Source organism: Melozone crissalis, unplaced genomic scaffold (assembly GCF_028551555.1).
Source record: "Melozone crissalis strain CALT ecotype California unplaced genomic scaffold, PUWL_Pcris_2 ptg000004l_1, whole genome shotgun sequence".
Lineage (NCBI taxonomy): Eukaryota > Metazoa > Chordata > Aves > Passeriformes > Passerellidae > Melozone > Melozone crissalis.
This window is the reverse complement of record NW_026535782.1, coordinates 26,980,238-26,995,630: the sequence shown is the minus strand read 5'-3', so window position 1 is coordinate 26,995,630 and position 15,393 is coordinate 26,980,238. Positions and strand designations below refer to the sequence as shown.

General features: G+C 36.0%; 2 protein-coding genes across 4 annotated transcripts in view; both read right to left on the bottom strand.

Moving 5' to 3' along the window:
* Positions 1–1,290, bottom strand: part of MYRFL (myelin regulatory factor like) — a 39,176-nt gene extending 37,886 nt beyond the window's left edge. The window contains exon 1 of the mRNA XM_054276420.1: positions 1,024–1,290. Within this exon, the coding sequence (XP_054132395.1) occupies positions 1,024–1,069 (46 nt within the window). The 5' untranslated portion in view covers positions 1,070–1,290. The remainder of the gene's footprint in view (positions 1–1,023) is intronic.
* A 2,285-nt stretch (positions 1,291–3,575) lies between these two features.
* RAB3IP (RAB3A interacting protein) overlaps positions 3,576–15,393 on the bottom strand; it is a 32,824-nt gene continuing 21,006 nt past the window's right edge. For all 3 annotated transcript variants that reach the window (XM_054277138.1, XM_054277154.1, XM_054277146.1), the window contains 5 exons: positions 12,581–12,709; positions 10,278–10,390; positions 6,796–6,895; positions 6,622–6,691; positions 3,576–3,943 (listed from right to left, as the gene is read on the bottom strand). In XM_054277138.1, coding sequence (XP_054133113.1) covers positions 3,861–3,943; positions 6,622–6,691; positions 6,796–6,895; positions 10,278–10,390; positions 12,581–12,709 — 495 coding nt within the window. In that variant the 3' untranslated portion in view covers positions 3,576–3,860. The remainder of the gene's footprint in view (positions 3,944–6,621; positions 6,692–6,795; positions 6,896–10,277; positions 10,391–12,580; positions 12,710–15,393) is intronic.

Genomic DNA, 15,393 nt, shown 5'->3' with positions numbered 1-15,393 from the left:
TCCTACCACCTAAAAACAACACATTTGCTTGCTAGCAGCTCTACATTGTAGCTCACCCATTTAAATTTCTTGGCTTAAATATGTTTCTTTGATCAATTTTTTAATATCTTAGCTTGAAATTAAAATTTTAAAGTTACAGTTGCCACCTCTCACCCAGGCCAACAGAGGGGCAGGGAAAAGAATAACACAGAAAGCAAATCACAAGAGTGATTTTCCCAAGTAATTAACTTGGTAGTTTCCCAAGGTACTTTGAGATCAGTGAATACCTGCATTTGAAAACAAATACAGCTTGGAATAGGACAGTCGACATATTAAAAACAAAAAGCAAGCTGGAGAGAGAGAAAAAAATAGTAAACAAAACAAAAGTAAAAAGCCTTTGAACACATTATCAGAGATAATAATAATAAATAATAAAATAAAATAAATATAATAAATAATAATAAAAATGCAGTTTTATTATGGAATCTATTAGGAAGTGAATTGTGTAGTAAGAGAAAATTATGAAACTAATTGGACCAGCTTGAATTGAAAATGTCTTGGAGAAAAAGGCAGGACAGATGATCCCAGCCAAAAGACAAAAATATCCAGGTTTAACTCCTCAGAAGGGTCCTGAGGATACTGACACAATTAACATTTTACCAGTTACAATCAGGCCATTTCAGTTGGTGGAAAGAAAACCCTCTTTACCTGACATGCCAAAACTGAGGAGAAAGTGAGATCTCTAACCACATGAAAATCACTAAGATTTCAGAAGTGTTACACACTGCAATGAGCCATACTGCAGATTTTGCTGGGTGTGCCTTTCCTTTGGTATTCTGGCCAGAGCACAAAGAAAAAGGCACTGCAGCACATCTGTACTATTTGTAATCATTCTGGTACTGTCTTCCACAATAACTTAGTGTAAACACAGCTTTGGGTTTCAGAGCACTTTTTCTTCCTCCTTTCTTCCTCAGTTACCCCCAAACAATTACTGGTTTTGCTGACACTAAAAATTGTTAAGGCTTCTCTTGAAACTAGTCTTACCTTCAAAGAACTGCTGCAAGGCCTCATTTTCTCCCACCACATCCATGAAAAGCCAGTAGAAGTGTTTTGCTTTCCTACTACTTGAAGAGCTCCCACTGGGACAAATGTAGTCTCCTCCAGATGATTATGAATATGCCAAGGAATACGTCATGATTTTGTCAGGGATTTCAATGACTCTGTCTCAGCTGATTTCATTCCCCTGTAACTAGATTCAGGGTTATACTTAGGCTTTATGTAAAGGACTTAAACTACAAAAAAGGAGAATCTAACAAGGCTTTTGAGGCAAGATGATATGGGTTCTAGCCTGTCAGTAAGTCTAATGTTCTCGTTTTAAGGACCTTTGGTCCCAGTACTAATTACACATGCGCAAAAAATGCAGCAATAAAAATTACTTATCTTGTCTTTGTACTTTCACATAGGTCATGTAATTAGTACTGCCAATAGAAGCGATAGTAATCAAAAATGCAAGAGCAAAGCCATCACTGGTAGGGAAGTAGAACTTCTATGCAGTTACTATTATAAAAAAAACTAAATCACACATTAGCCTGTTTGTCTAAGGTAACACTGGAAAACATATGGGAAAGCAGAACACGGAACAAAGCTCTTTTAAGGCTAGCAGCAAACTCTACTACACTTTCTCTTAGTTCATCTTTAAACACTGAAAACTGCCCATTCTGTCACCATTAAGCAAACAGGAGTGAAATACTCAAGTGTTTTGAGCAGACATCAAAAAAAGGCATTTGTTTATGAACAGTTGTTCCAATGAAGTCTGACATTATGACATTTTTGGAAGTAATTATATTCATTACACAAATAGTTGTCCAATTTTTACAAGCCCCAGGCACTCACAGTGACACAGGCTTCTCATGATAAACTGCTCATGTGAAAAATATAGAAAATAATTTTGGATTAGGACATGAAGACAGAAGTCAGTCAGCATTTACAAGATGTTGATGTAATTGAGTCAGTCATTACTACTGAGATGCACTACATGGGGTACACCTTTGTACAAGAAAACCACCTCAGCATAGTACATTTTAGATACCAACATGTATAAAAAGGCCCCTTCTCTCTGCTTAACTATGCAACAGGATTTTGTTTTATAGTAAGTCCAAATGGTAGCTACTGGCTACCATTTGCCTACTGTTCGCTAATGATGGAACCCATTCTATCTCATTATCTAAACTAAGGATTAACAAGCATTTAGGAAGCATTTATGAGCCTAACATAAAAAATTAATACCAATAAACAAAGCTTGCTTTCTAAGACTGAGTAAAGCCAGACTTCCTTAGCATTATTGAATGGATAAACAATCCTTTAACAACTGCTGGTAGAATTATTCCAGGTTTCTACAACAGCAAGTAGTAGGCAGTGATGCGAGTATTCCCTCAGTACTAAAATTGCCCAGGTTGGACCTACATACTCCATTACTAATAATATCTAGGTTCAGTTGTTTGTTTTTATCTTAGCATTGAAATGTCTGGTCAAAGCCAACACTTGCAAAGTGTTTTCATGTATATACAAGCAACACAAGCATTGTATTAAATTTCACTGCCCATTCTATTGACTCTTATTAAAGCAGAGAACATTGCAGCAAGACAATGACAAACAGTGTTGGTTTTGTTCAACACCAAAGAGATCCACTGAGACGATTCTTGTTAGAGAAAAAAACTGTATAAAGCTCACCTTCTAGTCAGTTTACCTGTCAAAGTTTTAATCTTGTGTGCAACTGATAAATAGTTGCCAGGACTGAGATCCAATGTTTTTCCAAAAAGGCAAGTCCCGTTCATACCCACAACCATGTTCCTTGTAACATCATAACTGTCTGCTTTCAGCTGAGACAATGGCCAGGAAAAAAATGACCAAATGACCACTTCAAGTGCCAAAGAAACACTTCCAACAGAAAAAGCATCTCTTAAGAAGGCAGGATCCTTTTTGGGGGTTCTCTGACACCATTTTTTTCCCACACACAAATTGTAACATTATATGGAAATTATCATCAGCATGCTAAAGAAACCACATAATGGAAATTTCTGAGTTTCAAGAACAACTATGGGGGAAATTATGTATAAGACATTGAAAACTGGAAATCCCAGAAGACTGGGGGGAAAAAAGCTAACTTAAAGGAATGAAAAAATTCTAGTGAAAGAAAATTAGAAGGAAATAAAAAGTTTTTAGCAGTCACATATGGGTAAAAATAGATTTCTAACCAAAAAGCAAACAAGATTATTTTATTGTTCCTTCATATTTGAGAAGCACCCTTCCCTAAAGAGAAGATACTCAGGTTTATTGTGCTGTGACTCTTCACTATGTTTCTCTTCCTACATACATATTTTTAAAAATTGCAAGTATAGGAAAGCAGCACTTCAAACAATTCCATGTTCTCCCAGCTGTCTGTTAACTGTAATGGCATACATGCATAGAGAGCTACTAAACACTACAATGAAGAAAATACCAGGCATTTATAAAGGTGATTTTATGAAGAGCAAATATTTTGGAGTGTCCTACTGGGGAGGTTCACATTCTACATCACAAAGAACAGAAGACAGAGATTGTTTCAGATTAACACTTTAATCAGAAGATTTGTTTTTAAATGTAAATTACAATCACTAATACACCTGCAAGTGCTTACCACATTTGTTCAACTAAGTATTATATGTACGCATATACAGCATAGGTCAGTTTAAAACAATCACAGTACTTCTTAGTGCCATCTGCAAATGGAAAAAGATCTTGGACCCACTTTGTGGAAATAAATATCAAGTGACAAAAAGAGGTTCAGCAATTTTAGTTATGTATATTCAATGAAGTTCATGCACGCGCAAGAGTAAAAAGTTTTAGAGCTCTTCCTTGTAATAGCCAAGTTTTGCTAGTGACATCTCTCGTCTCAGCTGCATAACTTCCCAGAACATCTGATCCACTAAAAAAGACAGAAATATTATTAAATATACCAAATTCACGTTTTATTTCAACTGATGTATTCAGGCTGCCTTACTCTACATAAATTACAGGGAACTTCATAACAAACATCTGGTAAAACCAACATTAGTATGTGTAAAGGCAAATTGTATTCGGTTATGACAAAATTTGTTCAAGCACATATTCTAAACATTGTAAATGAGAGTCCTATGAAAAATTCCTCACATTTTAGTTATCTTTAAAATGGAGAACAGAACTATATCTTGTCAGCTTCAATTAATTGCAGCTTCTTATTTAAGCTTCCCTGCCCCTTGACTCATTTTCTGTGAAACTAAATGACTACAAAAAGAAAAAAGTAGAGCTCACTGAATAAGAATTGTTTCAAAGAATCTGCAATTTTACCTTTTATAATCCTTCTTGCTCCCTTTTTTCCTATAGTAATCTACTAGCAACAATAAATTGGGTAGGAAAAACGCTTTTTTCTTATCTCATCTGTATCTTTCTAAATGTGATAAGCCTAATTCATAGCCTAAGCTTCTAGTTGTCACAGCAATACAAATCAAAATCATGGGGTAAATAATTATTCAAGACAAAATTTCCATGCAGTCAAGAGCGTGATGTAGAATGTCTACAAATATCATAAACCTGAACAACAAGCACAAGGTCTTCCCTACAATAGTTCAAAAACACTTTTGCATAAGTGACTTCTGTCTTAAAAATTATATAGTGCATTAGTAGAAATGTATGCAGCACATTATACAGACAATTATGATGAGTGCCTACATTCTTGCGAATGTATTGTTGAAATCCTTACATAAAGTTAGAAATGCAAATGCTATGTTCTAGTGGTAAAGATGATAACTGAGCTGAAACAACAAACTTTGGGGTTTTGTTTAGAATCTTCTTGGGAAGAATAAATCAGTCTGATAATGTTGAAAATATTTCCTTATATGATGTAAAAAACCCATTAATTTAGGGTTTTTTAATCTCAATAGCAAAGTAAATATTTTTTAGTTGAAACTTCACAAGTCCTTTTGGTCAAAGTAACAGCCTTTTGACTACAAACCATATTAAAACTTAAATAACACATTTTCAAGATGTTCAGTGATGCTAGTAAATTAGTAAAAATTATCACCATCTGAAGGTTTTATTAAACATAATTAAGTATAGTAAATAGCTGAATTTCTGGTGAATTCCATGACCCTTTAACATCGAAAATTAACAGCATTATTTTTTGTAATTAAGTCTATCTATCACCTCAGGAGTACTTCAGGTTAGAAATATTTGGGTGTAGCTAAAATCCTGAGCTCTTGAAATTTGGAAACATCAGGAAGAGATGACTATAGGTGAGGTAGGAAAGCAGGGCTAATTCTAGCCAAATTCTTGATGGAGGAAATCCACAGACACTTGAAAACTGGAATAATGAAATGCACAGACATCCATAAATATTACAATGTTAACTGGTTTACTTTACTTCCAAAAATGCAACTGAGCTAAAAAAAAATTTACATTTTCACAGTGAAAGCAAATATTTTCATTTACTATTGACATGGGGCTAATGACACTTTTTCCACTATCTGTGCTCAGTGCTTCTGGAAGCCTGAGTGATATGACCCGTTTCAAAAAAATTTGGACTGAAAGCTGTTCAGCAATATTCTTTGACCTGGACAGGAAATACAATTGAATCAACTGTGTGCAGTTTAAACACAGGTAAAATGGTCTTGAAAATGAAGGCAAAGTTCTGCCTCCAACATGCAATATATTTCTGAATTCCAGAATCAAGTAACTAGGTGTACTGAGTATGTTTTCACAAACGTCTTTCTTCATATGGACAGATCAGAACCACATAGCCCAGCTAAGCAAATTTCTGAATTACTGTGCAGAAACAGTTTAAATAAGCAGTTGTTGGATATGATGTTCTGACACGACCAAAGCAACTGGGTAACAGAGGTAGGGAACCCCCCCAAGCCACAGCCTGAGGCAATGGCAGCAAAAATCACATTTCTCTTTTGGGGCGGAGGGTGATCAAGCCTTACATTTATAACCAGAGACCTAATCAGGATTTGGCCATGCCACTGCAATGACCTCAATTCTCACCTGCACTCAGATGAATGATTACAGGTTTTCTGTATATATAAAAGGTTACCTGTTTACATTTTGCAATTTCACCCAAAATATTGCCTTTCTTGCCAGTTCCCCCTGAAAAAACAGTCTGACAAGAACAGCTGCCTTAACTGCCACTGCACAATACCAGAAGACATACTAAGACACCAAGCTAAAGAAAAAATGGTCCAGATCAAACCAAACTGAAGTTTTTTGCACTGAAAATACCTCCACATTTTGTGACAGGAATTTGATTTTTGACCACTGTGTGGAAAAACTGTGACTAACTCCCCTAGTTAGATTTTATTTTAACATTGCTTACTGCATAAGGGGTTTTTAAATGAACCAAAAATCAATGTATTATAATTTGCTGTTTTAAAAAAGAACTTTATTGGAGAGTGAAATATCAACATATTCTCAAAATTACAACTGTGACTAACTGAAAATTACAACTGTGACTAACTGATAACCTGTAATGTCATAGATTGCAACTCTGTTACACAGAGAGCAACTTTTAGGAACAGGCATTATATAAATGTCTCTTCATATAGGTCAAATATAATTTTTTATACTCACCATCTTGCTGCTTCAACAGTCCTTGCTGGATGTATCGAATATATGTAAAGAAGTTACACACAGAAGTGATCTAAACTCATAAAAATAATGGTGGTTAATGTAATTTTGTATAGAGGCATGGAAAAATAGTTAAATAACTACTATATAAAATTAAAAAATTGTAAATCTACTTACCCTGTAACGACAGAAAGGAGAAATGTAGTAATAACTGCTTGAATCTCCTAATTTGATTCTATGCTTGCATGACTTACTTTGTCCACTGAGAGCACATTTCCTACAAATATAAAGGTCACATGATTAAATAAACCAATCTGACATTAATGTCTAAACACATGCATGTGTTTATGGTGCCAATGTAACTGCTTCATATTGGCACAGATAGATGAGTGTCTACTTCATTTTACAAGCTGCAATTATTACATTATGTTGTCAATTATTTCAGTCCCACAAGGTCTAATTTCATTTCAATATTGGTGCATTATGATGCTTTTCTTGAATTCTAAAACTTTCTTCAGCTCTGGGAAAGCACTTCCATATTCACTAATTTAAATTGGCTTGACAACTCTGGCACAGTGGGATTTCTTTAATTAACTCTTGATATGTCAAATAAACATTTTTAAAAGTATCAGTTGATGCCAACAGTTGAACAGATTTTTTCAAAGTTATGCTTGATATTGTATTTCATCCTAAAAAAAAAAAATCAGCCTCAAAGAAGAGCAGACAATTCTCTGAGATGCATTTTAAATCCAGTTTTGCATTTATGCCCAAACTGAAATCATATTTTACATTCAGAGTATAAAATCTTCTGGGACAAAGGAAAATGGGCTGTCTGGTAGTAATTCTTTCTGTTACCATTACAAAAAGTGAGAGTAAAATAATTAAATTTGCTTCTGGTGTATTGCAACTATGCAGTATTCAGAAAAGGTCATTAGTCACCACAAACTCTTCCCCAAAAAGAAACAAGTTAGGAAACCAATGAATTTTTAAAGATGAGAAGAATTTGATTTATTCTGAATGTCTGTATTACAGCCTCTCAGATGAATTGGGTTGTCATGGCAACCACTGTTTCATTAATTTTAAAAGCTGCTGGCTCTTCTTTCTCCCATTTCTACCTCATGAAACTGGGGAGTCTAAGAACAAGCTGCCTTTCAAAAGTGAAACAAAAATTACTAAGCTTCTGTGGTTCTGAATAGTGGCTCATAGGCTTTTTTAAATTGCCTGCAACTGGTGCAACTGGTCCACAAAACCATGTAAAACAGGAGAAAATGGAAGTGTGTATACAATTTTTCATAGCAATTTATGAGGACTAACATCAGTTCATTGATACAAGAAATCCTAAAGTAGCTGAAGCAAGCTGGATCACAATTTCAGTCTAGCTTTTGTCAGAAGACAAACTTTCAGTGCTAGGAAAATAAAACTCCTTTTTTCTCCTGGTTACATAATTGCCTTCTCTGTGTTGTCTTCCATGACAGCAGTGAAAGCTGAGGGCTCCTGCTGGTGACTCAGTTCTGTGCTGTACAGCACACACAGCTCAGCACTTTGTTCCCCTTGGGCACAATGATGTGAATCTTCTGGGGAAACCCAGCTGCCTTTTGTTACAGCAGCACTCCCTACACACCATCACAGTTACCATTCACTAACTTCTGTGTATTCAGAACCTTTCTGTACTACTATCACAGCTTTCTGTCCTCCACCCCTCACTATGCTATTTGGGCTGTTACTCACTATTTTATGCATCTTTTTACCTCCACACAAATGTACAACAAAATGCAAAGGTGCAACAAAATGACTTCTTTAAAAACATTACTCTAGCTTTTGTTATTTTTTTCAGTTTTTCTATATTAAGTCACCCATTTAAGCTGATAGTTTCAATTAAAAAAGCATTTTGCACCATATAAAAATAAAAACATGAAACTGCTATGATGATTCCTGTTTCCCGTTCAGTGCCAGTAATAACATATAAGGCAAAGCACAACTACTGTAAAATTACACTTAAATACCACAGATTCCTTACCTATTACTTATCTACAAGCAGCAGCACAGAAGTTTTTGTTGGTACAGAAGAGTTGGAAAAGGGAGAGAAGAATTTGCCTGACCTTTTGGTATATGTAAAATAAGTAAATTACAACTTGTGCATTGTCATCCCAAAACATGAATCTCTATCGTGCCAAATATATAAGGATTTTCTAAGTTCTGATTTAAAAGTTATCCTACACTGGAGAAAACAAGTTAAAAATCTCCAGAAATTTCTGAATGATGCAGTTGAGTCTCCCATCTGGGTTAAGTATTTCATCACATCAAGATGTGGCAAAGTTGCTTGAACCACAATGATTTCAAATCCATTTGTCAGTTGTTTTCTGATGACACGTGATTTGTTTCAGTGGTTTCTGACTGTTTCCAGGTTCTCTACTGCTTTCATGGAACACAGATTACAGTGGCAGATCTTGGATAGGAATTCCCTACTCCTTGACTAGCTCCATTACTGGTGTAGGCCCTTCTGATGAGTGTGTTCTAGTGACAGGAGGAAGTTGAAAAAAATTTGAATGGTTGAACTTTGCAGACTAGAAGGGATCAAAGACTAAGTCATAAAAGACACAAAACAAATTTTCATTTTATACAGCTTCTTTAAAGAGAAAATAAATAATTTTGAGATGCGTCAGTTGTAGTTTCTCTTACAGTCAGAGGAAAAACAATTAAAAAGCAATGGCAATAAGAAAGAAAGAAATCTTAAGAGTCAGATGAAAACATTCTTATGAAAGGTTTCTATTATAAAATTGAGCTCTCTCAAATCAAATATTACACAGTAAATTGTCAACTTGTCCAAAATACTTCCAACAGAATGGTCAAGTCTTTCTCAAGATTTGGAAGGCTTCAGATTAATATCTAAACTGACCTTGCTTTCTTACTCCAAACATCCACTAAGGCATCCTACAACCCCTTTCCTTCTCCACATAATCAAAGCCTCAGTGCCTCAGGCAAGTCCCTCCTACCCAATTTCAATGTTTGTATCAGCACCTGACAAGTCTTGCTTCACATTTCTCTAGGACCATTCCAGAATTTCTAAAATAACCTTCCTTCCTGTCATTCAAGCATACTTCCTAAGTATTTTAGATTTCAGCTCTCACCCATCTTCATTCCCACTTACACTCCTCCTGCTCAAATTCAGAGGATCAACTCTCTCTATATTTCTCAAATATTTCAGCTACCTTTGTTAGTGTCCTACGTATGTCCTGAATTTTTTATGCCACAAGTACTCCAGATGTCATAAACCCAGCCTGTACTATTTCAATACCTATTCCTTTCATGATGCTTTCCAGCTGAGAGCCCCCAGCTCAAAGCCATCTGGTTTAAGTGTCAGAATGCCCTTCTCCAAAGAGGTGAATGTTACTTTCAGGGTCAATGCATCAAAACAAGTAAAAGTCAAGCTCTCCCCAGATGATAAGGTTTGTTCTATATTAGGGGATTTTTTTAAAGTTTCATTTATTAGTTGCTTACTTTCCCCCAAAATTTGTAACAACAATTTTGAAGTCCTAGATTTTTAGGGAATTAAATTTAAGATACACAAATTTGACTGAGGTAATCAGTTGATAGCAGTTTTCTCAAGCCAAGAGAACTCAAATGAGTCAAGAGTATCTCCCTGTGTCAGCTCAACATACTTTGGTCCCCCACATTCAACTGCAGAAGCTTTCACGAATCGAACAGGTTGCAAGCCAACAGGTTCAATGCTCAGAGTGTTGTTTTCAACAGCTTCCAGAACAGCTGAGGCCAACTGCAAGAGAAATTTAGAAAGCAGTTAAAAACAGCTCTGCTTCATCCATTGCCTCAAAGCAGTGACATATTTCTTATTCTGGAAAGTTAAGAACACAGGGGAGAAAAAAAAAAATCAACCCACCAAACAAAAATTCTATTACAAATAAGATTTCGCTTTTACCATGAGCAAGAGGTCCCATTTCCAGGCTCATGTTTAAATTCTGCCCTACAAATAACCCTGCCTTCCCTGAGGCAACCTAACTTCCTTTGCAGCCAGGAATGTAGTAAAACACTAACTGTATTTCAGCCTTTCCTCATACACCCAAATAGCACACATATTTATATATGCTGTGCTCTTGTCAGAGACTGAATATCACACAAATTTTATTTTTAAAAAATGGTCTGATTTTATTGTGCTCTATGAAAAATACAAAATTATGCTCCATACATCTTTATCTTAAATAAAACAAGGAAATGTTATGTCACTGTTTTCAGCTGAAGATAGGTCTAGCAAGGTGTTCAAAGAAGTAAGACTGAACAATATATAGAAAAGCCAGTTGCAACTTTCAAACACTAGCCTACTTAAACTTTGCTCAGGTTTTTTTATGTTCACTCCTTACAAGCAATCATAAGACACTGGAAATGTGACCATTTTGCTTGGTTGGACTGAACATTTGTCCAAGACCACTGTTTCAAGTAATAGCCATTACTTGATTTAAAAAAAGTTGCAACTTACATTACTAATGAAATAATTTTGTGCCAAGGTTCTTTCCTACTAAGTAATTAAGGTATTTTTTTCTAGTGCACTTTAATTATTTTAAGACCAGAATGTTACTATTAAAGTAGTTCATATGAAATACTCTTTCTGCCAAAAGCAGAACACTACACGTACACACAAGAGGCTACTGAGAGTTAATGTAATACTTCAACCATTCACACAGCTGCACTTTCAATTATTCAAAAACACAATACATGTGTAATTTACTGCTTGGTTTAACTGCACACTAGCATCAATAGCCAAGTAAAACAGAAGTTGGTCACTACACACAGCTTTTGGAAACAATAAATGGTGTAACTGACAAGTGCTAGAAGCCTCATTCTTCCCTTAAAAGGCAATACAAATCTACAGTACTTATATTACCAATGAAGAACACATTCCAAAATTAAGTTGCTGCAAAAGACAACAGGATGGCCTACTTACATATACTGCAGAAGCAATTTAATTCCCATAGTAACCAAGTAAATTTTTAGTGGGAGAGGTTCATATGATGCTGTACACCAACCATAACAAACTGGTATACAATTGACTAAAAGACTGCATGTGCTTACACCAGCAAGAAACAGTAGATGAAAAGCATGGGAAAAGAACATAACATCCCCTGAAAACAACACATGAACATTATGAAGAAAATGTAGGGTTTTCTATGTGAGGTGTTTAATTTTATTGGGAAAGAATATCAATACTTAGGACTTTAAAATGTCTTGTTCTGATTTTAATAAAGACCTACGAATATGCTCCCTTTTCCTACTGACAGGTACTACAAGCACAGCCTATAAATGGTGCTTAAGGACAAAAACTCAGTAAAGCAGTTGGATCTGCAATCAGTTCCATGTTATTCCCAGGATAGGTGAAACTCCAGTATTTCCTCTGTATGGGTGAGTGTGTGGGAATAACACAAGGAAAAAAGCCTCCTAATTTGATTCCTTTAAAACCATATTCACCAACTTCCCCTGTTGAATTTTAAATCCCTAAGCCTAATTCTTGTAACTCAAACCTCTCTTCAAGAAAAGGCCCAGACTACGCTTGCAGTCTGCTTTGACTGATATGAGAGAAGATCAGTCCACAAAATTAAGTATCTTTGTGTCTACTGCCTCCTATATAAACAAGACATAGAATACAATTTTTACACTCTATTTGAAGTATCAGGAAGCAAACTTCCATCCATTCCAACAAAGATCAGATTCCAACAGACAGGCATAACATTTGAAGAAGTAGACATAAAAAGGCTATATCTGGAAGAGCACAAATGGAATAGAATAGTGAAGAAAAAAAAATGGTCAAACTTTAGGACTTCACTGTAAATTGTCACAGACTAATGAAACAAAAATGGTTAAACTTCAAATTGAAAACAATATAATAGTCTTTTGGTTCCATGTAACATATTTAAGGGGAAGATATCAGTGAGCACATTTTGACCATTTCCATTACCTCACTTTTGGAGAAAGTTAAACATGGAAAAATATCTTCCCGATAAATTTTGTCCAAGAAAGGACATGTTCTGTCCATAGTAGGCTCATCCTTCCAAGACCTGAAGTCATTGTACAGAGACAGGTCAGCCTAGAACACACAAAAATTCACATATTTTAGTAACGTAATTATCACACTAGTGTTGATCATTTGCAAACATCCACAGGTAAATAATAAGCATCAAAATGCTTTCTATTGTAATGGAAAAATTGAAAGAATGTGATGTGTAAATTGAAAGAATGCTATCATGGTTCAGCTACGAGTACCTTCTTCAATCCACTTTCCTAGGCCTGTAAATTCAAGTAAATCAAAACATATGATTTTCAATACGCAGAGATAATGCATTAACTGGTTACCACTGCACACTACCACTACAAGCTAATGACCTTTCCCCCATTTCCTAAGCTTACAGACAGCTTTGAAATACTTAGGAAAAGCCAGAAAGCAGTTTCCATCTTCATACATTTTCCTTAAGTACTTTAGTTCACCTCCATTTATGTAAGTTAAGAAAAGCAGAGAAATTCAAAGAAAACAACTGCAATCTTACATGTTCATGCTGCTTCTGACTCCAATTTGCTGCTATCCAAACACTAAAAGAAAACAGACTAACACACTGAATATCCTAAGAAAAGAGGAAGTCAAAGTTCAACTCAGTTAAAAGTACATTGTTATTCTTCACTTGTCCTCTTTATGCTAAAACTCTCTCCTACACCTCCCTACAACAGAAAGGCAATGATGGTTGCTGGGAATGATTTCTGAGCCCGCTCCCCCAACAGCTCCTCTAGGCAAAGAGGAAATGCTAAAATTACCTATTAAATCATGCTCAGAAGAACTGTATTCTGTGCTAGGAAAAGATAATTGTATCTTCTTTGAAAACACCCTGTTTTGTCATCTCGAGGCTGAGATCAGCTAGCTGCGGGATGGCACCTACCCAGTGTGGTGCTCCAGAGATGGGTACTAAGTTGTTCTTAAAAATCTGTTTGCATTATGGGGCAGTCTGTCCCACAGGTTTGCTATCCACTAACAGCTCGAGCACACTGAGGTGCTCCCAGAGCACATCATCTGCTTTAGGGTTACTTGGGAAAAGACCTTTCATGGGCTCCAAGCAGAGTGGGGGTGAGTGCTTCTGACACGTGCTCCTAATCCAACATATGAAACCAACTCCAGTCCCAAAGGGATGTGCAGCACCAGCCCCAGACTGGTTTGGACATTCTGCTTCAGCACCTTCAGTCTGCTCAACTACAGCAGGCTATACTCCTAAAACTAAAACTATTGAATGGATGTACACTGCAGGAGAAAGACAAGCCAGGATGTGAATCTAAAATTTTGTACAATTAAAGAAAAGACAGATAAGATAGCGAAATGGGGAAATAGCACATACTAAAAGTTGATTTTTAATCCTATTTAAAAGAACAGTATGGTGCTTTGAACCAACCTCAGTCTCTTTTTCATTCCCCCTGCATCACCCCTCCAGAGCTCTCAGTACTTTGCCATTCTCTTACATATATGCTTTGGGGAGTTCTTTTCATCATTTGCAGGGGTTTTTGGTTAAACTTTTTTCTTTTATTTCCTTGAAAAATAGCTTACAAAAATTAAACTGGAAATTTTGTTTTTCATTAGAGCCACTTGCATTATGCTCAGGTACAATCAGGAACAACTATCTTAATTAAGCTAATCCATAATTGTTCTGGTTGCTAAGCCACCAACTTCGTGGTACAAGTGCAATTCAATAGGTGTAACTTGCTCCCCAAAGGAACATTTCCCATAACTTAAACCCATCTCAGGTCTGGCTTTAAAATTAATACAATCAAGAGATACCAGCAGAAAAATATCCCTTTTTTACTTGTACTCTAGAATTCTAAAAATTAAGATGCATTTCTTATCAACTTGCTTATTTTCTATATTTACTCAATTTTACCTAAACCAACAGTTTATAAGAAGCTGCCTTGAGAAGAATTGTTCAGTGACCACAGCCTGATGATCTTAATTTTCAATCTACAATGTGTGATATGTGTGTATCTCCTCCCTGCCTTTATATATGCTTTCACTAGATCCCAGTTTTGATTATCTGAAATTAAATATACAATCAAATGTAATAACAATTCCAGTTAATTTTTTTTATGCTTTCATTACAGTAAAAATGACATCAGCAAAATATCTCAGCTCTTTGAAAAACTGTGATGCATTTATCAACATTTCTGGTGAGGCAGATACCTGTCTGCTTGAGATCTGTGCAGCTCATTTCAATCTTTTTAATACTGAAATTTATCAGACATGTTTATTTATCTAGAGCTTACTACCACATACTAGGAAATATTTCTCTGGGATGTTGGCAGCTTTCTAGCCCCACTGCAATTAAGGGTGGACAGTGACTCTCGTGGCTCTGTCTACATTCCACAAAGAAATCTGAGAGCTGACCATATTTACACCCAGCTCCATCCCACAACTCAAAGCTCTAGGTGGTAGACTCTGCAGAAGGGTCCAAATCTATTGGCTCAGGGCCAATACACAGCCCTGAGCAAGGGTACCCTTGACCCCCTTAGAAGTCAAGTCGCTCAGAATCAGAAGAATAAGATCCAAAAAGTAACAACTCAGTGGCATGAACAAGCAAGAAGGGGACTGAACTAGGGTTCCAGACCCAAACTCCAAGAAATGCAAAAAATTTACCTTAGAGCAGCCACAAATAAAGCCAGTAAACAAAATGCCAAAGCACCAGATAACAGGAAAGGCTGGGAAGGCATGTATCCCCTGCTTGGAACAATGTCCTAGCTATC